A 25,384-nucleotide genomic window follows, 5' to 3' on the forward strand; every position below is an offset into this window, starting at 1 on the left:
TATCGATTTACATTAACACTGAGTTTAAACACGCTCAGACACTTATAACAGAGTCTGAAGAGTGACAGGACCTTCCTTCAGGAGAACAGACTGTGGTGGTCATCGGTGCTAAACTCCTGTCAGGTTCTATCGTGGGCCTGACACACACACACACACACACACACTCACCAAGGAATCAACATGTTGTCACACGAGCAGCGTCGTTGCTGGCTACCTCCTGACAATTATCTGTGTCACCAACCCAAAATCCAACCAGGCCATTAGCGTTGCATCGTGTCTGTGACAGATTTGACTCTGAGGCTTTTGCCGTTCCTGAACAGGCCATCGCCATTAATTTTTGTATTTTAATAGTGACTGTGCCTGCAGCTACGGCTGTTTATCAGAACTCATGAGTCTATAAATAAGAGTGTCATGCGAAGTTTTTTTGGAAAGAAGAGCAAGACTGCTGAACAAGTTTTATAACTGTGATGAATGTCATGGTGAGTCATTGCTGAATCCCACTTTGTAGGTCAAAATTTCATGTACAGGATTTAAAGGCACTGTACATTATATAGCTGGAATGTTCATGTTTATTCTTACTTTTACTTTAGTTTATCAATTCTTTGAAGACTTTATGAACTATCCATTCATTCACCATATTTTATTTTACTAACGCACAGCCTGGTGTAAGAACAGCTTCTCTCCACACACAGGACAAGTTTCAACCAGACCCACAATGGTCGGCTCTCTGGACTGCTGCGCCCCCTGCGCTCCCTCTTCGGCTCATCTCCGCCTGAATTGCAATCATGGACTTCAGTGCAACTTTTCCCACCTGACGTCCTCAACATCTTGTAGGAGCACTTTCCCCTCCCACTTGAGCAGTTCATCAGAAAACTCTGCTTTTTCGGTTGAGCTTTTCATGATACATTTACTCTGATGTGGATGCTCACTGAGGAAACATTTAAAGCTTTGTCGAATGTCATGTTAGATCTTGTGCCTGACATTCACGGCTGTCGTACAACTGGGACGGGAGAAAGGTACGTCAGGAGAAAGTCTTGGTTCAGATGCCTTTCCCACTCAAACATGCTACATCTCTCCCAGGTGACTGCTTAACTCTGGCAGTAATTGAAAAGTTGCCCCTGGCAGTGTGTGTGTATTTATGTGTGTTACATGTGGGTGTGTGTGTGGACAAGCACGCAAGGTTCCCATGTGTGCCCGAGTAAGGAAAGGGCTTTTGTCTTTCTATCTGAGCATCTATGTATAGTGTAGCATGATATTATATGTATTACGGATGAGCACAATAATGCAAGCAAAGGACACTGCGGAGATGCTGAAACTTTTTCCGTTGGTCAAAATAAGTGCTTAATTCGGTGATTGATTTTCATGCGCGGAGAGTTTACTGTCACTGTTTGAATCACCTTGTTATTTTCATATTTATAACATTGTGCAATACAAATATATTCTTTTGAACTTCATTTATTTTTTCTCTGGAACATTGCCGGAATCCCACATGTATACTGACTGCTGTTTCATGAAACTGAGTTTTGCTTTAGTTTTTTTAAATACGTTTGCTGTCAATCGATTATTTTTTAATCTCAATTGATCGCACTAGAGCGGAGTTAACTTGCGATTAATGGCAAATAAATCGACCATTTTGTATACATTTTAAATGTAACTCATAAGAAAATTTCAACAATGTTCTGCTTTTAGCGTGTTTTTAAACCTCGTCTTAGCCTCTGAAGTGATTCTACCGAATGTTCTTAACATAATGTTGAGCTGACGTTTGCGTGAGGAAAGCATTACTGGCCACACTGGTGTTCCATACATTTAGAACAGATACAAAATGTGTCATTAATTGCAAGTTAACAGAGCTTCAGTGATATCCACTGAGATTTTAAATATTTATCTATTTATCTTATCTGTTGACTGTACTGTTTTTTGGTTTATTTTGCTCTTTTTTATCTGACTGTGCTCTGCTGCACAATGTGTAAATTCCTTCCCACCTGAATGATCCAAATTATTTTATTTTGAATTAAACGATTAAAGGGATAAAAAAAAAATATGAAGTTTGTCATAGTTTATCTAAATACTAAAAGTGTGTTGCAAAACTAAGTGGATCTTCAGGAATAGGTGCCTTAATTTACACTGTCGAAACGCCCACCACAACTTGAGCTTCAAAATTGTTCCTACTTTTTCTCAAAAAAAAAAAAAAAAAAATTAACAACAATTTAAATACTCACCCAAATCCCCCACCCCATCCACCCCCTTCTCTTTGCTCTTCCACGACGAGGGGCCAAATCTCCTCAGCATTTCCAGCCCTGTGAGCTAATTTGACAGCTCACGGGGGTGACGCTGATTCCACTTCGCAGAGACAGGTACCCTAGGGCTAGCCAGCTGGATCGCAGTGGATGCTTACAGATTTGGCTTTAGCTTCATGCTGGGTGTCATCTGTCTCTTTGGTCTGGCGCGGGATAATTTTTGTGTACGTGCGCATGAGTGTGTGTGTGTGCCCGCCCTGACATCATGTGCCTGAGCAGTTTGTGCCTGGCAGGCTTTGTCTGTCCAGGTTGGCCATCAAACACAGCCAGCATGGCCCTAATCTGACGAGGCACTGCTCCAAACATGCCACAGCAGCCCGAGAAGTGCATGTGTGTGTTACTGTGGGTGTGTTTGAGTTTGTGCGTGCGAGACCCCAGGGCAGGCCCCCCTTTTTTTTTTTAACTCCTTCCCTTTCTCTCCCGCTCTGTCCCGCATCCAATATCACCCCAATGCACAAACTGAAGCGAAACTTCAAAAACCATCAAGAGAAGCTCTGTCAAGTCTTCATCCGCCACTTCACATCCTCAACTCTGCCTCCGCTGATGTTTAAGTTTGCTGGCACCCAAGTATTCTTCTCGCATTGCCGGCACAAATACATGTTTAATTTGGAGGCTGCACATCCATCTGTCACTGCCACACTCATGCAACATCAGTTCACTTTATTTCGGAAACATCACAATTGTAAAATACAGGTGTGTGAGTTGAGGTGTGTGAGACTCTGAATTGACAACTTTAAAATAAAGAATAAAAAAACACATCCATTGCTTTTTGGACTGTGAGCTTCTCATTTCGAATGTATCATAAATGGTTTTGGCAATGCAAGAATTTGGAATCTTTCAGAGGCTGCACTCTCAGAGGTCAAAAGTGGGCAAAAAAAGTGAAAAGTGCTTTCAGGAAAATAGTTTTAGTTAAGTCCAACAATGGTTTATTATTGTCCTGAGCAGTTGCAAACCCCCATAATTCAGTCCTTCCAATATGCCACGGAGCCCCTTTATCGAGGCCTGTTCATTCAAAATGAACTATACTGTGGCTAACAGTAAGCGTTGGAACAGCTTATTCTTGAATCAGGAAGTGTCATTTGTTACACAGACAAGGACTTTCTTTGCACATCACACATTGCTCAGGGTGGAATTTGTTCACTAAAAATAGGCTGGGAGTTTATGAAAACAACTGAAAAAGCTAGCCAAATTTACTTTCACAGATGGAACTGCATTTCTTAGGCTTCTACCCTCGAGGATTTGAGCTGCTGGGGTTGTGTTGGATTTATAGACCCTAGTGTCTAAATGGTGTGTGAGCTTTGTTTGGACACGGAAAAGTCGACTTTCAGGTTTGCTGAGGTGTTGCTACCTGATATAAGTGACTTCTACACTGAATATTGCTATGATTTCTTCTTTATACATTGTTGAGTTTTTTTTCTGCATGAGCAATGAACCGTGTTAAACAGAAAAGATATAATTTGTAAATATGTGAATAAGATATGACCGATTCATGTGGAAAAGTTAAAAACAACCATCGCTACGTTCAGTCGTTTCAGTAAATCTTTGTGTTTACAGTTTTTTCACCAACATATTCAATCCTGGTAGTGCATTTTTGGGCCTTTCGAACCTTACGATCATATTTTGATTTTTAATTGGAGAAAATATTATTTGTTTTTGTTGAAGGGACATTTAAATCAAGCATTTAGAGATGGCCCCAGTCCATGCGTGTTTGCACTTGAAAGTGCAACAGCTCGGAGATACAATTTAGCCCACAACAAAAGAAGAGATATCCTGGTCTGGTTCTGCCGCAACCCAGCATCTGTCACTTTGATTGCCGGCACTTTGCGGGACACTCTGCCTCAACAGGTCTGGAGTCTCTGCCAGCCTGCTGCCCTCAGTCAACTTTCTGCCTCTTGAAAAGCGAGGCCATTCCGTCTTAATGCTGGGACAGGAGAGGACAGGGGGACAGCGCCCCGTGGGAGAAATGACATTGCGGTTCCATTTAATCTCCAGGACGAGTCTCGAAATAGAGGCAGGGCCTGCCGTGAACGCTAATCCTAAATGACACACTGGTCTCCTCAAACTAAACCCACTCTGCATCCTCCCTCAATACTGATCCCAAACTCAAATAAATGCTCACCCCTTTATGGTTTTAACATTCATCTGACAAGCTTCTGTTGTCTTTTTCTGTAAAAGGGAAGATGAAAAAGAGGGAAGAGATGTACATATGTTTTCAGAGTCCCTCCATCAGGCCTCAGGACAGAGCGTGACAGCGCCTCTTATTTTTCCACATTTCGACACCATACGTTCGACTTTGGCTTTTCAAATTCATGTTTATTTGTTTGCTAAATATTATGCTTAGATGGTGAGTATATTACTTTTATTTTTCTAGATTTTATGATAATCCACAATATGACATTATGAGTCCTCCGTGTATGGGGCTCATATCGTCTCCCTGTGCTGTGTGGGTTTCCTTCTGGCGACTCATTTTCCTCCCACAGTCTGAGACTCTTAATTGTTGTGAGTTAGTGAGAGCAGCAATTTCTGCGTTTGATGGGCTGGTGAGCCTTTCCAGGGTGTCCCCTGTCTTGTGCCTTACTCTAAATAGACGAGAGAAGCCGCAACCTTGCCACTCCAGACTCTGGAATTAGGTTCAGCAAGTGAATGAATGAATTGTTGGAGATGACAGTAATAGTATTTTAATCAGAAGCACACATTAACAAGAGAAATACACCTATTTTATATGTTTGACAAAACAAAAAGCTATTAAACAATGATTTAAAATTCAGAAGTGGAACACCCCTAGAGAGTTTCTGAGAGTCAATTGCCCAAAATAAGTCACTTATATGTGAAATATTTAAAGGAAGGGTGAGTCAAAAGGTTAGAATAACAGTGGAAACACAAAAGCCGCACTAAAAACGATTACATTTTTGCAATATATTTGGTTTCCACGCACTCTTTTGGATCCTCTGACACGTCACAATGGTCAGATGTGGAGTGTGCTGGGCACATCTAACCTGCTTAGTCAACATGAAATTGTAAAAATGAGAAAGCGTGCGAACACAGGCAGATTAGACAAGTAGGTAATACGCCACTGTAGTGTAGATTTATTCACTTGTTCTTCTCTTCCATGGAAGCATTGCCTCCAGCAGACAGAGGGACCAGAAAGTGATGGCGATGGTCAGAATGGATGGCCTGTTCCCTGTCCAGGGGAGGGAGGGAGGGAGTGAGAGAGAAGCACAGGTAGGTGGGCAGCAGGTCTTCCTCCATCTCCCCACCCCCTCTCCAGCCCAGAGGCCTTGGCATCCAGTGAGTAACACCCCTTCTCTCATCCTAACCATTTCCCCATCACCACCCCCCACCTGTTCGGAGCTGCGCTGCAGTGAGTGGCGTTCAGTGTGTTGTAAACACAAAGCAGCGGCCCCCGGCCCTCCGCCTGGACCTCGGTGTCAGGACCCACATGATCTAAGTGAGAGAGAGTCCAGGAACGGAGAGCAGAGAAACACAGAATAATTATACCCACTGGGTAATGTGAGTAGCGTCCTTACTGGGTCTGTGTGGTGGAGCTGATATACAGGAGCGTCACCGGGGCGAGCTCGAGAGGCCAGTGGGCATGTTTGGTAAAGCACACTGAGAGACCTCCCACTGCATGGCTGAAGCACCGTTTGTAGAAGTGCTGCAGGACATTCGACTGGCGAGCAGCAATACATAGGGGGCCGGAGAATGCTGATGTGGATGCAGCACTAGCTGCAGTGCGTGTGTGAAAGTGTGAGAGAATAATAAGGGAGACATAATTGAAGAATCTGAACAGATAACCATGAACATAATATGATACTATATTGTCCGGTGAAAGTAACCCCTGCTGAGAAAATACAAATACTACTATTGTATTTATCTAAGCATCAGATCAGACTTTTCAATATCTCATTCCTATTCTCATCATGGTTCTACTTATGAACATTAATCTTGTTAGTTCATAAATTTTACATTATAAAGCCTTCAAAGGTCCAAGAGGAATTGGAAGATAATTTGGTTCATATGTGTTAAATTATAATTAAAAAGAAAAATAGATGACAAGACTGAAATAATATCATGCGCAAGCATTGTGAGGCGGAAAAACTGTCTGTACTGTGTCCAAATCACCAACTTTGGTGCCTTAAATCTTAAAGGAATGAATTCAAGGATTCATATTTCAGATCCAACAGATCAGATTTGTGGGAAGTGAAACAGAATTTGCTTCTCAGAGCAGGAAACATGAGTTACTGTGCTTGAAGGCTGCACTTTTTGACCTCAGACCTCAAAAAAGTCACATGGATTCTTGTGCTCACACTTCTACCCTACTACAACTGAAGTTTGCGTACATCAAAGGTAGCACTCATCACCTTAAGTGGAGAAACATTTAAGAATTTATAAGATTAAAAACAAACTCTTTCAAAATATTTTTTCATTCACATTTATCAATGATGATCATAATTAGTTCTAAAAACTATTGCCATTGGTTTAATCTTAATGTTGTTTTAATTCTCTTTTTTTCATACCACTGCTTATATGCTTCTTTTGTTACAATGACGCATGTTTAGCTTTTGTTTGATCATCTTTCATGACTAATGGCTTATAAGCAACAAGTCACAATTTATTCACAGAATGTGAAGTAAGTTTTACATTTGATTTCAGATCGCTTTTTACATGCTCTTTGACAACATTTTTTTTATTTTTATTAAGCTTTCCAAAGACTATACGACTTAAAAAAAAAACAAAAATCTGTATAATTTGATTTTATGCTACATTTCTCCCAAATATTGAATAGTACTGCTTTTAAGCAGTGGTCATTAAAACAGAACGCGTGTTCTCATTTTCATGCCCTAAACGTTCACCCTGAAGAGCTGTGAATAACTTGCACTAATGAACAAGAGATGCATGTTCCTGTGGCAGAGGCTTGGCTGGTCGTGACATGTTTGTTGTCACCGGTCCTCTTGCACTTCTTCACACAAACACAAAGCAACAGTTTGTTTTCATCCTCTGGCTGTTGATCAATCATCTCATCTCTTTAATAGGCCCAAATCAGACTAATGGTGCATGCAAATAGGTCTTTTACTAAACAGTGTGGACAGGGAGGAAACTTAAGTGGTGTCTTGGTGAATTCTGCCTAACCAAGCATGACACTCTTAATGCTTTTAAGGCTCACAAACAAACTTTTTTACAACTCCCATGCAGCACTCGCCCCAAACAACGCCTCTCACCACTCTGCCTGAATCATCTGCATCGCTCTTCCCACAAGTCATGTCCCTATTTTATAATTTATGCCAATATATTTGCATTTTAGAGACAGCAACATAGAAAAAACATCCAGTCTGAGGCGCTGGATTTCCCTAATGCGAGGGAGACTTAGCAGCATCTAGTGGTGACTAGAGGTATGACAACTCAAAGTGTATCCCTTTTTCGAGAAACAATAAATATGGTTTCATTTCTTTTAAATTCTAGCTAAATTATCATCCATAAAATGTTTCTTATGCTATTTGATTGTATTTTATGCTATTAATTTCATTTCATACAGTTTTGTTGTCAATTACTGCCAGCACTATGTTGAATGAATCTATTGTTGGCAGCACTTTTGGCACCTTGGATTTTGTATCTGGGGCAAACAAACAACCTGATGAATAAATGAACGACATTAACACCCTTTATTATTCGAAGAAAACTGCATTACAAGACTGACCTCTGCTGCCTTTTATTTAAACTGCAGTGCATCAGATGATCAAATGAAGCGCCTCCATTTTCATCAAAAACCTATTCAATTTAAGGTAAAAAAAAAAAAAAAAAAAGTTAAATATGTGTAGTTAATTAAAAGGGCACATGGAACCGTTGTTGAATGAAGAACTAAATACATTTCCCACGCGGGTTTGGTTCCGCCTCGCCCCGGAAGTAGTAGCAGTCAATATTATGAGCGTCAGCTGACTAGCATCATGACTTATACTCTGCACTGTGGACTGAACCTAGAAAAGGTCTCTTTATTTCAGGTTTAACTATAGAGACAATAGAAACGTAGATTATACAGTCTCACATTCTCCCACAAAGCTTTCTGTTTCCTTCGAAAAGGTGAAGTTGCCAGTTAGCCGGCTAAGCTAACTGCATAACTGTGTGAAGATGGAAAAGATCATGAAAGGTAAGTCAAGCAAAACTTTACGCTGTCTCACACAATGGGATTTTACGTAGTTTACTCACAAATGAGGGGAATTTAACCATAATCTTGCGAAATACCACACTGTTGTTTGTGCACACTGTTGTTTGATAACTTAAATATGTACCATTTGCTATGTTTCATGTTTTATATTACCATTGAACGTCTTTGTGCAGATGTGGGAGACATCCAGTCTCGCCTGTTGGACCACAGGCCTGTCATCAACGCAGAGATTCGCTACTTTGTGAGGGAGTTTGAGGTAACAGACTCTTTGACTGACGAGTATTAATAGTTTTTTAGTTCCGATTTCTGATTGGTTGTTCCGTATTGTATGGACGGATCTATATGATGTAGCAGCTGGTTGTCAACATTTTTGGTTACCTCCCTTTCTTGGAAAGATGGATCACTGATTTTCGATTCCATTCTATTAAAATAAAAGGGGTAGAAAACTGCTTCATTACAATTCTATTTACAACTTTTATTATGCATCTATGTTCAAATACTTGTCTACTGTATTTGTTGTTTTTGTCGCATCGCATCTATCGAACCAAATCGAAATCGACATTAACCCCATTGATGTCTGTCTGGTCAGGATAAGCGAGGTCACAGAGAATGCAGACTGTTGGAAAACCTTGATAAAATGGCGAGGGAGACAAATGAACAGATGGTGCCTGAAAATATGGAGGGCATGAAGCAGCAGTTGTCAGATGTCATCAAACGGCGTAAGTTGTTCTGTGCAAACCATCCGTGTGTTGTTGATATAACTGAAAGGTGACCATCGCATGATGACCTTGTATTATTTGGTGTGCTCTGATCTTTATTTATTTATTTTGATGGCTCATCTCTGTATTGTGTTCTGTGAGTGCAAAACACGTACAGTAGATCACATGTACAAAGCAATTTAAACAATCCAATTTTACCTCTGCAGAACTGGTTAAATATGCACAAGTCATCTGGTATATGTATCACGACTTCACTTAGTTTATTCCTTTTCGTTTGCCCCAGTGGATGCTGCAAATCACATGGCTTCAAGAGTCCAGCAGAGGGAGCTAGAAGCACATCAGGTAAAGGCGCTGTAGGTTTTTGCTGTTGACTTGTGAAGTGTAATTGTTCTAGTAGAATCTTTTTAATGTGTCTGTGGAAGCTGTTAACGTGAAACTTGTCTGCCCCCTGTTGCCAAAGGGGAATGAATCCATACATTTTGTAGTGCATGCGAGGACACATATCAGGTCAGTGGTAAGTTGCTGTATTAGTGACTGCGTTTGTTTACACTGGCTGGCCATAAGGCAGACATGAACCACCCAAAGTTGCAGATGATCTTTTAACAGGTTGAATATCTCTTCACTGAACTAACATAAACTCAAAGGCTGTCTAATCCAATCTTAAGTAAGGATATTTACCTCACTTGCCGTGCAGTAGAATGTCACATAAATCTAAGTACCTGAATGAAAAGTAAAGTACAACGTGATAAGTCACCTAACCCACTATCATTAGTTGACTAACTAAGATGGATGAAAGGCCACTGTGAGTTTCTTCCCCGTGATGTGGTGATGAAACCACTGTGGATGCTGTTAGCTTGATGTGTATTTAGGGTCTTAAGGTGCATAGAGGAAGGACCTTCTGTGTAACACAGCCTTGTAAGTGCATTTGTTCAAAAGTGCAAGAACAGTGTGTTATGCTAAACAAACATTATGCTAGTAAATACTGATGAGAAGGAGTGAAGATGCCTTGTTTCTCAAGTCATCTATTTTTGAGTATTAACTTGGTGTCCAGATCCCGCATTGATTGTTTATCTGATCTTTATTTGGCTCCTCTGACTTTCCCTGTGTCTTGTCCTCCAGAGTGCCCAGCTCCAGACCAACAAGGAGCGTTTAATAGAGGAGTGGGCAGACTTCCTAAAAGAGCAGCAGAGACTAAAGGAAGAGGTGGACGACGAGCACGCCAGGGCGGTTGGCGAGCTCAGCACTCGGTACAGTGAGAAGAAAAAGGACTTGGACCTGCTCTCAGAGTTCTAATCACTCGAGGTGTGAGAGAAATCGAGAGACTTCACGTTGGTCACGGCAAGAAGGTTGAGAGTGAATGTGTTTTAGTGTGGCATGCATGTGTGGTCCCTGCTAAAGGCTGGTTGTGAGTTATTGCCCTATGATTGATGTCCATTTGAGGTTGGCAGAAAAAAAAAAAACATAAATCTTCGAGGTCCTGCTGCCACACAAGAGTCAACATTTTCCAAATACTGAATGTGAAAATGTGATTAACAACGTGGCATTTTCACAGGTCATCAAACTCACGTGAAGTTTTTACCGTTTTTAATGGATGCCTGCCTAAAGACGGCGGATGATAAATGAGTGCTCAGCCTGAAAAAGAACATGGGGATTATGACCAGTTCAGGCCTGATTATTGAAGGTTAGCAAAACTGCTCAGAGCCGGTGTTGCAAGCACGCAGGCAAGTGTTGTGGGAACACTCTATGCTAAAAAACACCCTCTTTCCTGCTCCCCTTTTACAGTCCGTAATATAAACACTGTATTAACTGTGACAATCCAAGAATGTAAAATGTGTAGCTGGAAACGTTTTCTTTATCTGTCCCTCTTTTAAATAATATTGTACGCACATGCAGGCTGCTTTTCTGAAATCGAGGTGGCTCAAGCCGTGAACTCAAACCCTCTTGCGTTACAGTATGTCATGGAACCATGTTTGACCAGCTCGCAGATTGTTGCAGATCTATGTTGGAGAACCATCTTCATCTACATTTTTCATATGAATGGATAGTGTTTGATGAGCAGAGCATGAGGCAGCATCTCAGGAATCCGATTCAGAACCATATCGTTGGATAGTACAGAAGATCAGGACCAAGAGTCTGCTGTCCTGACCCCACCACAAAACCAAGTCAGAACAGATGAGAAAACACCAGAACTTTAAAAAAAAGCCACAAGTCTGTGATAAGGAAAACATGGCTTCATTTAGGTTTAGATAAAGTTGCATAATCCAGCAGTCATGGATTCTCACTGGCATGAGCTGAAGTTGTCAGAAGGGATGTGTTATTATATGATGCCCCTGAAATGAAGATGATATTGCACCCATTTAATGGAAGGCTTTTTTTTAAACCTGGTGCAGAGCAAGGATCTGTGGTCCATTCAATGGTTGTTTTGTTGAACTCCAGACAATGGTTTGGGGTTAGACAGGTTAGTGGAAGTGTGGGCTCACTGGCAACATTCTCTTGCTGAAAACACAATGTCAAAAACACAACAGACTAAATATTTATGATCCATTCTCTTTCTTCGTCTCTAAATGTGCACTTGCCAGTAGGCGTGTAAAACGGCGATGACGAATAAAACCACTTGATCCTGTTTGTGACATTTGTGTCGGTTTTGTTTAGTCCACTGTTGAATGTGAGATCGCGGAAGCGCTGAGACATGCCAGCGCCAGTTCACAAAATGTTGTTCCCCACCCTAATGCAGGAACATGACCAGCAAACAAGAGGTGACAAGACGGAAATGTGGTCATCTTTGAGCCAGAAGACGCCTCTTTAATCTGCATTTTCCTGCTTTTTGCTATTTTAGAGTTCAGAGAATATTATTTGGGTTTATCTATAGTACTTGTCGCAACACTTTGAATTCTACGAAATGATTCATGGTGAAGATAAATGCTAAACATTAATAGGAAACTGCTCACATTAACTCCACGTGTCTGACTTCTGGCTGGTGTTTTCGCCCACGGTGTCTCTTGGCTAGGTTGGGTGAGCTTCCTGTTATGAAGGGATAGCAGCACTTTTGAGCCATCAGGACTCTCCTGCCTGTGCCAACATAAATGCTTTAGGGAACTAGCTGCTCCCAGCTGGAGTCCTATTGGAACACAGGGTGCTGATAAAGGGAGAATGTTGGTAGATAGAACCTGGAAAAAATGCATTACAATAGAAAAAATGAAACTTTACCTCACACCAGCCATTCCTGAGCTTGCTAGGCTCCGGAAAACTGCATTAGGAAGTTACAATCGTTCCATATTATCCATGTTACCCCGATAAAATAGTGAGATAACCTGGCTATAATCGCAAACAAATTCATGTTTTTATCTTAAGTTTTAAACACAATTTTTCAACACGCTACCAGTCCAAAAAAATGTTGGTTCTCCACCCTGGCTGGCCGCCACTCTCTCTGCTTCCACAGCTCAGTGACATCAGAACAATTCTAATTCCATTAGCTACAGCAAAGTTGCATTTTTGCCCTCTGATCATTAAGTTGTAAATGTGTGATAACCATGGAGTACACCTGTGCTTATCAAAGAATTACGGGTGAGGAAATCAATTTGCTGTGCTGGTGTCTTTGCTAATAAACAGAAGTTACCTGAGTACTGTTCGAGGTTTTAACAATGCATATTTGACTGATGTAGTAACGCCAGTGTTGAGCAGGAGAAGCTCAAACTTCCAATGTGACTACAAAGCTCAGTGAAACCAATATGTATTTTGGGTTGCCATGTGAGGCACGAGCTCAGTTTGACGACACGCCTGTTCCTCTCATCTGGATAGACGCACGCCTCGAGCTGATAAAACAAACTCTGGTGTCCGCTTTTTTTTTAAATTGGAACATTACAGGGACTAGCAACGTCGCAGACAGGTGACCTTTGACACCTTGGCAACTGAGGTTGCACTGATGAACAACCATTGAGCATTGGAGGGCTGTCGAGACCACTCTTTCCCACCTTAAAATTCATCTTAATATCATGTTTTTTAACATGTAATTTAGGTTTATTTTGTGAGATTGGATTGAGATGCATAGTCTCAATGTCAACTCTAAGAATCATAAATGTGTTTCAATTCAATTACTTTTCAACTACAACCTTAAATACATACTGGATGTCAGTATTTTAATGCATGTTAGGTTGCTCATTTAAATGTTACTTTCACAAGAGAAAATATATATATAGAATATAAAGAGCTATATAATGTAGTCTGTGGTTGTGTGGTGTTTGAATGTTCGCTTTTGTTCCTTCTGTCTGTGGACGTGGTAACAAAAGGTCATGAACTTCCTTAAAGAAACAAATAAAAAAAGAAGCCATGACCTCAGACTTCCACGGTTTCTGCAAAGCTGACAGCAAACTTTGCATTTCCAAATATTTTTCTTTAGGTCTCATTACCTTTCAGTTGAGTTGACTGATGAGAAGAAGCAGGTGTCACAGCGTTGGAACAATAGGAAGTCAGACGTCGGTCCCCCCCTCCCCTGCTCTACTGACAGCTTATGGGAGTTTCTGGCCTTGACAAGCTCGGTCACTTTATTTCTTTTGTGTTGCCAGACAGGCCCCTGTTACTCAATTACTAAGGAGTTCGAAATGAAAATGCCGATGGACAAAAGCTCAGTGCGTCCAAGTTAATAACCAGGCATAACAGCACCCTGAGGAGTCAGGGATGCTTCCTGAGCGGATGCTAATGCAGGCACTGATATGAATTCTTTGGCACTACCAAGTGTTTACCCAGCGATGGCTACATGAGCGAGGGAGTTGAAGTAAAAAAAAAAAAAAGATATTCCTCAGAGGAGTGATTGGATGGAGTGCTGGTTAGCCTCAGACTATGCTAATCCGCTCACTGAAAGCTGGGTGGTTGGAGTCCAATCCAAAAGGTTGTAATAAATTCCAAGTCAAACCACTAGCATTTATTGTTACAACAGGTTGTATTGAACCAGCGAAAGCATTTTTGTGTGTCTGCTAAGTTTCACCAGACAGTCTTGTTAATAAAAAGTCTGTTTCCTCCGAGTCAGAGAAACACAGATAAGAGTCCAGAAACAACAAACACCCTCCTCTCTCACATGGTGAACAATACGTGGAGAGGATGCCGTCGCGGGATGTCCTCAACCCCAGACCACCAGCCGCAGAAACGCGCTCAGGAATGTCTGGCCTCCCTGCCAACCACATACTCCGACAAGCTCCTGTTTTCTACACCACGCCGTTTTGTTTTAATCACGACTTCTGTCTACTCAGAGGAAATTCTGAAAGTGGTGAGGGCATGATGAGAGCTGCTGTTGTATCTCATCATCGCGACAGAGAATTGGAGTCATGTGTCGAAAGAAGAGTGGTCCTGATCACCCGTAGACCAACATGCGTGCTCATCTATGATTAGCAACCGAAGCACGAACAACCTAGCGGGGGAGTTAAGTAGTGGCAGCTGCAGCTGAATACCACACAGTAATGGTGGTGGCTACGATCATATTATGGGGGTATAGAGCTGCACCAGTATTGGCTGAGGAAGGAGGCATTTTCCTGGTTGATGGTGTTGATCTGAAACTCTGCAAGTGAGATGGTGGCATGTTCAGCAGAGTGACTGAGAGGTTACCAGTTCGATCCAAGCTCCAGGTGAATTTGTGTCGTGTCCCAGACCCATGTTTTATCCTGCTGGTTCACTGTGTTCAGTGTATGATTTTGTGGCTGTGTGGACAGCATTTTGGATTGTTAGTATGGCTGCCACTATATCACAGTCATTCATGTCTTTGCATTTTGGTCGTTGCAGTCAGTTGTGCAAATGTTCCTTATTCCCATAATATATGGACGTCAGGAAAGTTGCCTTTTCTGTCTTACACTGACGAAAAAGGCAACCATTAGCGTCGCATATTGACGCATTGGCAGCACGGCACGTGGGAAGAAAAAGATGTAAGGTGGGATTAGGGTAAGACATAGGATGGTGCTCCATTCATTCTATCTTCAACGACGGAGGTTAGTGCTGCATTCGTTCCTGGTATTGAGAGAAATTCATATTTTTTATTATTTTATAAGGATCTTTTGAGATAATTGACTGAATTGAGTCTCACGCCGATTGCTTGGCAGCCCTGTCCAACTGTGAAGTCGGGCCGAGCATACATCCAGGACATGGTTAAACTGTTCATTGAGTTCACTGAGTCGCTGTTCCCTTGCTGAGAGAATCATCTTGAAAAATGAAATCAAGTGGTGGCATGACCCAGCTCTTCAAGATCAAGTGTGATGGGTTGAAATTTAATTTGCAGCTATGTGAAAGCTTTAGGTGAATTACAACACAAGTTTTTGTTTTTTTAATCGTGAGTGGAGTGTGATTTTTTTTTTGAGGTGACACACGTTTGTCTGTGTTCTTCTGGAAGAAGAGGACTGTGTGTTTTGGCATGGTCTGGGTCCGCTGTGGATCCTTCTATATACTCACTGATAGACATGAAATATATGTAGCCCTGAGAAAACCATTAGTTTTGGACTATGCTGATCAGATATTTATAAATAAATGTCTGGACGCAGGCTGGAGAATAAGTCATATAGCAGGGATGGGAAACATAAAAGAGGATTCATGGCCTTGCTGCTGTGGTCGTAGTCTCCGGGAGTAATTTGTGCAGCAGAGAAGATGTAGAATATGTAAAACCACAGGGACTTGGCATCCGCACACTCAAAATCAGAAACTGTTCCTTGAAGAATTTAGGGGAATCTGAGGCCATGCCTACAGGGCTGTTCCAAAGTGAGACCACCACTTTTACCATTGCTAGTCTTCCTATTAAATAAAAGTGATGCAGCTGTAAAAAGATCTGGGAAACAGGTGGTTCCCACATTTCACGTACACCATCAAAAATCACAAAAAGCAAACAAAAACTTGATCCTAAAAAAAGCTAAATTCCCCACTATTGTGGGAACTCGAGGATGGGAAGTGTGAAATCACCGTGGGATTCACCACTCAGGGACAGAATTCCTCCTGGAGAAGAGCAAAAAGATAGGCATCTTGAAAAGAGGATTTACTCTAAACGTTTTGTTGCGTTTCTTTCTCTGTTGGACTTAAGCCAAAATAAAAAAAATTAAAAAAAACGTGAACATTTCAAAGTGCTAACCCAGCGTATCATTTTTTGGAGGCAAAAAACAGAGGCAACTTTTGTTCCATTGTTAGTTTGGAGGAAACCCAGACTGGAGACGATGGAATTTCTTCCCTGTTGTTCTCAGAACCTTTGCACCCCCTTAATAATCTCATGATGAGATCCCCAAGGAGCATCTAATATGCCCCCAACCTCCATCGTGAAACCAATAAATCAATCACAAGTGCTCGACAATTGTGTTTAAAGAATTGGGGAACCCCTGCGGTGGCTCTATTGACATCTGGGGACAAAAAAATGTACATTCATTTGTGTCATTGTATTTTTATACGTGACTCCCCGTCGCTCTGCTTTTCACAAGGGAGTCGCAAAAAAGAGCTTCAGCTTTACCTTTCACAAGCACCGGGCCCTTTCTGCTCTGTATTGTCTCCATATTCATGGTTCATGGTACAAAGCACATGGGTTTCTGTTGAGGTCTCTCGTTGTTCTGGTCCAAAATGCTCATATAATCTTCCTGTTACATAGTGAGTTTCAGTTATATCAAGGGTGTATTCCTGATCCTGAAATCTGAAAAACGGTCAATCTCTACAGATCACTACAGACGTGTGGTTGTGATTAAAATTGGGTGGCAGATTATCTTACAGGCACTGAAGTTGATTCAAGTCTGGAACCCACAAAATTTGGTTTGAGTTTGCGATCTGTTACATGGTGGACGTGTCGTATTCTGTAGTTTACAAATGAGCGGGAAGTCAAAAAAGGAATGGAAATTCAGTTCAATTCAATTCAATATATGCAGTGTTCACTCAGGTATAAGCCAGCTACATGTGTTCAGGCGACACTCAACACACACACACTTGCTGATAGGTGCCTTTGTAGTTGTCTTCATTGTCAGTAAGGCAACAACACTGCGTTGTTTACTCCTGCCTCAAGGTCCTTGATCACTGACGGCAACATGAATAAACGTCACAAAATTGTGTGATTCAATACATAACATTCACAGCTCGCAAGTCACAGCAAATAATACGGCCCTATGAGTTGCCACGTTCTTGGAGTCAGAGAAGGAATCGCAGAATTTACATGGAATATCGCTGGACTTGACTTAATGAGACTGATAAAATGTTTTGTGTGGAAGAGGGACGTGTGTTTAGGGAAAATGGTGCGGAGGGACACTAGTGTAATCTTGTCTTGTAGTCTGTCTTGTAGTCTTGTTATGTAGTCAAGACTGTCTTGTAGTCTTGTAGTCTTGAAGTCACCAGGAACAGTTTCGTTCCTGGTGCTGTCAGGCTGCTGAATGTTAGACAGTAGCAATACTGTTTATTTGTTTATTTTTACATCTTCTGGACTAGTATTTATCTAATATTTATTTATTTATGGACATATAGTTTTGTTTTTGGAAACCGGAGGCCTCAGACCGAAATTTCGTTGCCATAATATTGTGATATGTTTTTGTGCAATGACAATAAAGAAAGTCTAAGTCTAAGTCTAAGTCATAGAAGCTCGGCCGGTCAGCGAGAGCGCTCCGCCCTCTGTTTGTATGGAGTGGGTGGATGTTTGCATTCATCCACCTTTCAGTGCCAACCCGGTCCTCTGATTTACATGAGCGTGAAAATACACACTCTGCAGCTATTCTCCTCCAAACGTTGTTTTTGTAATTTTTGTCTATTGAGTTCTTTGTAAAGAAGTGGGTGCTGGGATATGAACACAGTCAGGCACCCTGCCATGTGTTGTTATGAGCGTTGAATGTTTTGGTATTTTACCTGCCAACGACGGTGTTTCGATTGGTCTGATGCGCTCTGGACTCAAGTCAAACTTTAGAAAAATCGGCCGCAGTCTGAAAGAATAAATGCTGCGATATCGCTCAGTGAAACAACATTACTGATGTGCATGTCTGCCTTAAAAAGCAGCAGGTTCAAAAAATTTATATAATGGGCTAAACATTTGCACGACAGATACATGTGTGGTGAGTAAGAACTTTGCACACTTTGCACCCTCCAACTTCAGTTCTGTTTAAACTTGTATGAACGCAGACTGGTTCAATAGAAAGCAAAGGGTTCTGAGGATGTACACCATTTCCAGATCTGCTGTTTTGGCTCTGAAGTTCCACTGAGGGTCACCAAAATGACCAATATTCACTACACACATTCTCTGCCGATGTGGATTTTGTGGAACAGTTTAACGTTCAGTTCGTTTTAAACCAACAACGACTTTGAATGCATCATGATAACATACACACCCTTCATCAAGGATTCTGACAGTGACCTTTTCCACATGTACCAGACACTGTCCCGTTGGTAAATGTGTCCGACAGGTTCACACCACCATTGCCTTGTGAATGAATCAGCTAGTCCTTGACACGTCTCTTTCAACGACCCATCCAATGCATAAATATTGTTCTAAACCCAAAAGTGTTGTTGAGGTCTTGCAGATGTGTGGCAGGGGGACAAGTATGCTCTCACACAGTAGAGCATGAGAAGATGGGACTGTCACATAGCCAGAGAGCCAGTGTGAGTGAGACAAAGTTGAGCAAAGTGAAGGGTGAAGAGTTAAAACCTTAATGAAGAAATGCCAATTAATAGTAGAAATAAAAGATGAAGAGATGGTATCTTGGCCTGAAGATGAAAGTATCCACCGAGCAGCACCTGTTGCAGCTCTGCGGCCAAGTCAAACACTCCAACAGGCTCGGCGCGTTTAATGGCTACTGTGGAGCGACCTTTACTGGGTCCATGACTGTCTGAGCAGATGCTCGCAGGTCGGTCACCCACACAAGGGCTTCCTTAAAATCATTACGACTTCTGAAGTTTGACACAACACCGTGTTGACAAAGATCCGTCACACCTGCATTGTGCTCACGTCTGCTCGCTCTGATGTGGCACAGGCAAGAGTTATGCTTGGACAGCAGTCAATATGCAGCAGCGAACAAATCATCCCAGGAAAAACAGTAAACATCTGTTTTGTGACTTGGCCACCTATTTTTGGCAGTGTCAGCTTGACTTCAGCAAGGTTGGGCCCCTTCTTATAATTTCCATGAGCAGGACTACCAGTAAGTGGGTGACAGCATGGGGGGAAAATAAAAGCAGCTTTACGCAATGACGGCAGGTAGTGAGGGTGCACTTAAAGTGTCAAGCTGCATGTCCAGAAGAGAAAAAAAGAAGGTTTAAAATACGCGCTTGCCCCAACAATCTGAAGACTCGTGGTTGTTGATGACCTGTGTACCTCAGCTGTAACAATTTGGTCGAGAAATATCACTGCACCACCTCGAGCTTTGTTAGCTGATGATGCAATACACACATGAAGTCACAAAAATGGCTGCTCCTCTATCAAATATAAATCTGTTCTCAAATGAAGACCAAGTTGCAGCTTCACTGTAGACGGTTCATGTCTGGAGCTGTGCCTTTTATTTCACCCAAGTAAGTTATACATTTAATAGGAATCAGTCAGAATGAGACTGAGGCATAACATTTGTGGTGAACTGTAAACAAAATGAGTAAACGGCAAACAGATAAAATATATAGATGTAAAAAAATATAAATATTTTTACTTAAATTTGAGCTCATGTAATGGTCCGAACATAAAAGTAGCCTGTTACCTTTATATAGGTTATGGTAAGCTGCGCAACTTCGAGCCGGAGTTCTAGTAAAATCCAAAAATCTAATATAACCGCCTTGCCGCTGATGCAATGAAAATATCACTCAACACATTTGGTGCAGGCAAAACAATAAGTTACTATTGCGGTGAAATGAGAAACCTTGGGTCCTCTGCTTTGAGAAACCAGACAAGAAACAAAAAAACTCAAGCACAGCTGTCATGGCAACCGTCAAACACTTGCCCCTTCATTCACTCCCGCTATTTCGACAGTGCTGCCCTTGCTCACTTTCCCAAAAATATTATTGTTGCAAAGCACTTTGTTTTCATCCCTTTCTCTCCATTTTCCGTCTCCCCCATTCCTTCCTGACTTCCTCTCACCCACCCAGATGAAAAGACAAGGTGTTTGGGAAGAGGGGGATTGTTCCAACCATGTGGGTGAGTCCTTTCCTTTCCCAGAACAGGTGTCTGCAGCGGTGGCTGTCTGCAAATGACATTGCTTCCTCTTTTGTTGGTCATATCCTGTGTCCCGGATACCATACTGTCCCGAGTCCCTATGATCTTGATGGAAACACGTCTGGTCTGATTGCACGTCCAGGTGCGGGATGCAGCTGGGAGCAGTCCTCAAAAGACTTGTACTACGGGGCAGTTGTCAGGACCGAAAAAGATTAATCTCACCGAGAGAGAATTTGTTGACTGAATTTTCCAGAAACCTACCAATAACCTGAATCATTACAAGGTGTTCTCTTTTATTTCCACAAACATGGGATTCGGATTATCACCCAGCATCTGTGGATTTATTCAACCTTCCTTTCATAACTTCATCTTATCTATAACAGCTGATATTGAGAACACTTAGAGGAGTCATGTCATCCTCCAATGTATTGTGTTCACTTAGAACAAATGCATAAACAAAACTTTAATAAAGAAGATACCAGTACTTAGTAATGAGGTCACATGAAGTCTTTGTTTCAGGATCTTTCATGAAAAGCATTCCTTGCTCAAACTCTTGAGAGCAGCAACGTGTACAGTTGTCACTCCCTTGCGTTGCTAATGAGTGTCTCATACTCTGGTTGTCCATTCCTGCCTCATGACGCTCAGTGACAACATCCTGTGATTCAGCAAAACCGTTGACGCCTGTCTTTATTTGGGAAGAGGCTCATGCAAATGAACTACACATGGGTGTTCCTGGTATAACTGTTATTTATAGTTAGAATTTTGGATCATTTTCCCCATATAAACTCAGAGATACTTTCCCTCTCTGGCCAAGCTGGGTGCACCTGAGGTGGCAGCGGCCAGCTGACAGCTGTAGATGGTTGTTATACAAGTAACATCCGACTTACGACCGATCCTATGTCGGATTGGACATAAGTGGAATGCCATTCGAAATAGCCGACACGAGGGTTATAGGTACTACTGTAGTGGGAGATGGCTGTGTGAGCGTGAGATGCTGGGATACTGTGCTGCCGTAACTGTTGTACACGTTGCTGGGATGCTACGTGCTGCGGTGCCAGACACTGAATACAAAAAATAAGCAACTGCTGGCCGTGGTCGTAAGTATGGGTGGTTGAGCCGGTTGTACTTGTATAGGGAGCAGGCCTCTATAATGGTGCATGACTGTAAAAATACAAAATGTTTATCGCATTAAAAACATTCTTTAAAAAAACAGAATTTATATTGTTATTTTCAATAAATGTGCTTTATTAATCATCGAGGAGAATTAATACACAATAGAGTTGTCAATATAACAGTTTTTGGCATGAGTGCTGGAACATTCTTTCCGTTTCATTATTCCCAATAACACCTGATTCACTCATGATTTTGTTGTTTCTGGTCCCTGTATTTCCAAACTGTTCTGTATGGCTTTGTGAAAAGTATTAGCATCTTGTTGATGAATTCACACATCGACTCCTTCTCTTGAATCGCCTGCTCTCACTCCATGTGATTAGGAAAATAAACAGAAGGGCCCTCTGGGGATCAGTAATCTTTCTTCTTACCTTTTTCACCTCACTGCAGCCTGTCTGGCGCTGTGCCAGGCAGGCTGCAGTGAGTGACCAGTGGACACCCACAAGTATGCAGCCCCCGCATCACAGCCCAAATGCAAAACATGTCCGTCGCAATTTAGTGATATCTGTGTGACACGCTGGGATTAAATAGCCATGTGTGGTTACTGGCTCGCCATGGAAACAATAGAGCCCCTCTGGGAGGGTCTGGTCCGTGTGTCGATGTTATTTATCATGTGCAAAAGTCAAGGAAAATAATCACATATATCATTTTTCACCTCCTTTTAACTGTAAAAGAGTTTGTGTTTCACTAAATGCGCAGCAGCTGGAACTTGCGGAGGAAGCTGGGAACTGAGGGTCAATGGAGGATGTCGGCTTTTTTCTTTTAATACCGCAGCTTAAATAAACGTTAGCGGGTGGGAGCCTTCGTAGTGCTGACACCTCTATGTCCGCACAGCTGAACAAAGTGGAGCAGGAGTATGATCAGATCAACTAGCAGAAATCATCGGGTCATTGGACCTCATAAGTAAGGACGGCCTCGACGTCTCAGTGACGTAGCACAGCTCAGTATTGTTCATTTATAACCACCGTCATCACGTTCTGTGGGACATTTTACACCAACACTAACCTCAAAACTAGCCATCTACACACTGAACCCAGCAGTGCTGAAACTCACATTTTGTCATTCTTCTTTCTCACGATAACTTGACTCAACCACTCAGGCCAGATCCATTAACAAGTTCCATTTTTTTTGTGGATGTATATGTTTCATGCGTTGTAAAAATGTGGTTTTAAAATGTTAAGTGTAAAGTGTTATTTCATCATGAAAATTAAATGGAAAATAGTTTATTCATGACTGTGTGGTTAATATTATTATTTTTTAAATGCATACTGACAAGTATATAACAATTGAAATCAGTTGAGGAATGAAGTGGGGATGGCATCAAAGACGCTAAGAAGACAGTAAATGGTCACCCCCTACTTCAATACACTAGTTATGCAGCCATCAACATTACCGTCTGTTTCATTATAAGATGGAAATGAATGCAATATTTGCACAGTATTACAGATAACTTTAAACAGGCCAGTCACCAAGTGTAAAGAAGGTTCACAGATGTAGAGAGGTGTTGTGAAATGGATCATTTATTACTGTAGATAAATGTGAATTATTATTATCATTAAGGTCTAATTTCTATATGAATCATTTGTTTGTTTTTGTCCTTTTTCTAAGCTGGAAAGATTGTGTTTTCCTACACGCTATTCAATTGTTCTAATGAGTCAGGCCACTTTGAAGCCCTGGTTTAATTTATCTTTGTGATGTCAACACACAACACTGACCATGTTCTCACGTAGTGAATATTCTCAGTTCAATCGCTGTGGTTTGTCCTCATTCACACACAACGTAGTGAGTGAGCTGTTTCATTGAGTAAATATGAGCTGTATTAGTCAGCAACTGTGCCAGATGACCCACACGCTAAACTGAATCAGTGCGTCAGAGCGATGGCTCAACGCCGTCACCATCCTGTGGAAGCTTTTGTGGGTCATTTTATCACCGTCAGGATCATTCGTCATTTATTCTGCATTTAATCTGTGTGATCTCAGAAAGCAGCCGACCCTAAGTACCGGCACACGCTGAAAACGCTTGAGAAAGTCCTATAAAGTCCGACCGTAGCGGGTACATGGTAGGCTCATTTCCCTCCCACTTTCAGCATATAGACATTCAATCTGGCCGGGGGCTCAGTGGAAGAGCTGAGGCAGTCTGGAATATCTGTGACAAAGTGGTGCTCCACTGTCTCCTGCAACACTGCCTCTTTCCATGCTGTAACATCTTCCCCTCCCTCATCCCACTCTTCCTGTTGCTCAGATGAAAGTGAAGAAGGTGCATGATGACTGAGAAATGCGCAGCATATGGTTCTATTTCTCACCAAGAGTATATTAAAAGGGACCAACTGTGCCAAAAGGCTGTCGATAGCCGCTCTGCGAAGGTGCCGGGACAGAACTGACAAGCTGGATTTACTGCGCAAGCAACACGACACACCGCTGCAGCCCCCACAAGAGGCTCTATTTATTCACTGTTATAAATTGGATTAATTATATTTGCCTAAAAATGTTCTCACTCTCAATCCCCTTTCCAGTCAGGTGTGGCGGCCAATGTGACTCACATCTATAACCATTGCTGTCGAAATCCAACAGTCCATCCGTCATCCAAACCGACGGTGGTGTCACCTGAGCTGCGGTGCCCATGTTTGTGTAATTTAGCCAAAACTGAGTGTTTCTTTTCACCCTTATTTTCGTACTATGTCATCCCCTCATGCATGTCTTAATAGATCTGTGACATGAAGCACTGGTTTGTTCTAGAAAGACAGTCTTTAGGTGTGAAGGAAACTTGCGCGGGCTGCCAAACACACACAGTCAGCCATAACATATTAGAGCATTCAGAATCACCTAATAAGAAATCACCAAGTGCCTTTTAAATCATGCTCTTTTGCAATAGCTTATCGTTCAAAGCCTTGAAACTCACTTACTATTACTCTTGGCCGGGATGAGGATCAGCACCTCCAAGTCTGAGGCCATGGTTCTCGACCGGAATAAGGTGGTTTGCTCTCTCCGGGTCGGTGGAGAGTTCTTGCCCCAAGTGGTGGAGTATCTCGGGGTCTTGTTCTTGAGTGAGGGAAAAGGGGAGCGTGTGATTGATAGACGGGTTGGTGCAACGGCAGCAGTGATGCGGTCGGACCGTCGTGGTGAAGAGGGAACTGAGTCACAAGACGAAGCTCTCGATTTACTGATTGATCTAGGTTCCCACCCTCACCTATGGTCATGAGCTTTGGGTAATGACCAAAAGGATGAGATCGTGGATACAAGCGGCTGGGCGCACCCTTAGAGATAGGGTGAGGGGTTCGGTCATCTGGGAGGAGCTCGAGGTGGAGCCGCTGCTCCTCCACATCGAGAGGAAAAAGTCAAGTCTAAGTCTCTCTAAGTCTAAGAGGAAGGGAAGACCCAGGACTCGCTGGAGAGATTATGTCTCCGGTCTGGCCTGGGAACGCCGCCGGATCCCCTGGGATGAGCTGGAGGAGGTTTGTGCGGATCGGGAAGTTTGGGCTTCCTTGCTCCGAATGCTGCCTCCGCGACCCGACTCCGGATAAGCGGCAGAAGAAGGTGAAGGTGAAGGTATTATTCTTGTTCCCAGTAGCACAAGCATATGGCCATTACATATGAAACATGCACCACATACAGTTTTAAAAGACGCAACAGTCTTTTAGGATGTCGTGAAAATACAATGCAACTATATTGAACCGTATTTTCACATAAAAAGCACTTATTTTATGGAGACTACCAGAGTCAGCTGAATTGCAATTTTGAGACAGGAACATTAGAAGAAAGAAAAGGGATGGAGGGATAAGAATTTTACCCTCACAGGTATCCGTCCTGGATGACGCCGTACCTCCACGTTTTCGTAGATCTACAAGTGTACGTCACTACGGGAAGCGCTTGAATCTCCATCTTCACTTGACCCATCCATTTCATATATAGCTCTGAAAAGCCTGCCA

General features: G+C 42.2%; 1 protein-coding gene across 1 annotated transcript; it reads left to right on the forward strand.

Annotated features, from left to right (window-relative positions):
- Window positions 1-8,219: 8,219 nt before the first annotated feature.
- On the forward strand, window positions 8,220-12,002 carry bloc1s5 (biogenesis of lysosomal organelles complex-1, subunit 5, muted). The gene is made up of 5 exons (XM_053859976.1): window positions 8,220-8,439; window positions 8,631-8,713; window positions 9,047-9,176; window positions 9,460-9,518; window positions 10,296-12,002. Exons 1-5 carry the CDS (start codon window positions 8,421-8,423, stop codon window positions 10,467-10,469), a joined length of 465 nt encoding a protein of 154 aa, XP_053715951.1. The 5' UTR covers window positions 8,220-8,420; the 3' UTR covers window positions 10,470-12,002.
- Window positions 12,003-25,384: the final 13,382 nt, after the last annotated feature.

This window comes from Synchiropus splendidus, chromosome 3 (assembly GCF_027744825.2).
Source record: "Synchiropus splendidus isolate RoL2022-P1 chromosome 3, RoL_Sspl_1.0, whole genome shotgun sequence".
In the NCBI taxonomy this organism is placed as follows: domain Eukaryota; kingdom Metazoa; phylum Chordata; class Actinopteri; order Syngnathiformes; family Callionymidae; genus Synchiropus; species Synchiropus splendidus.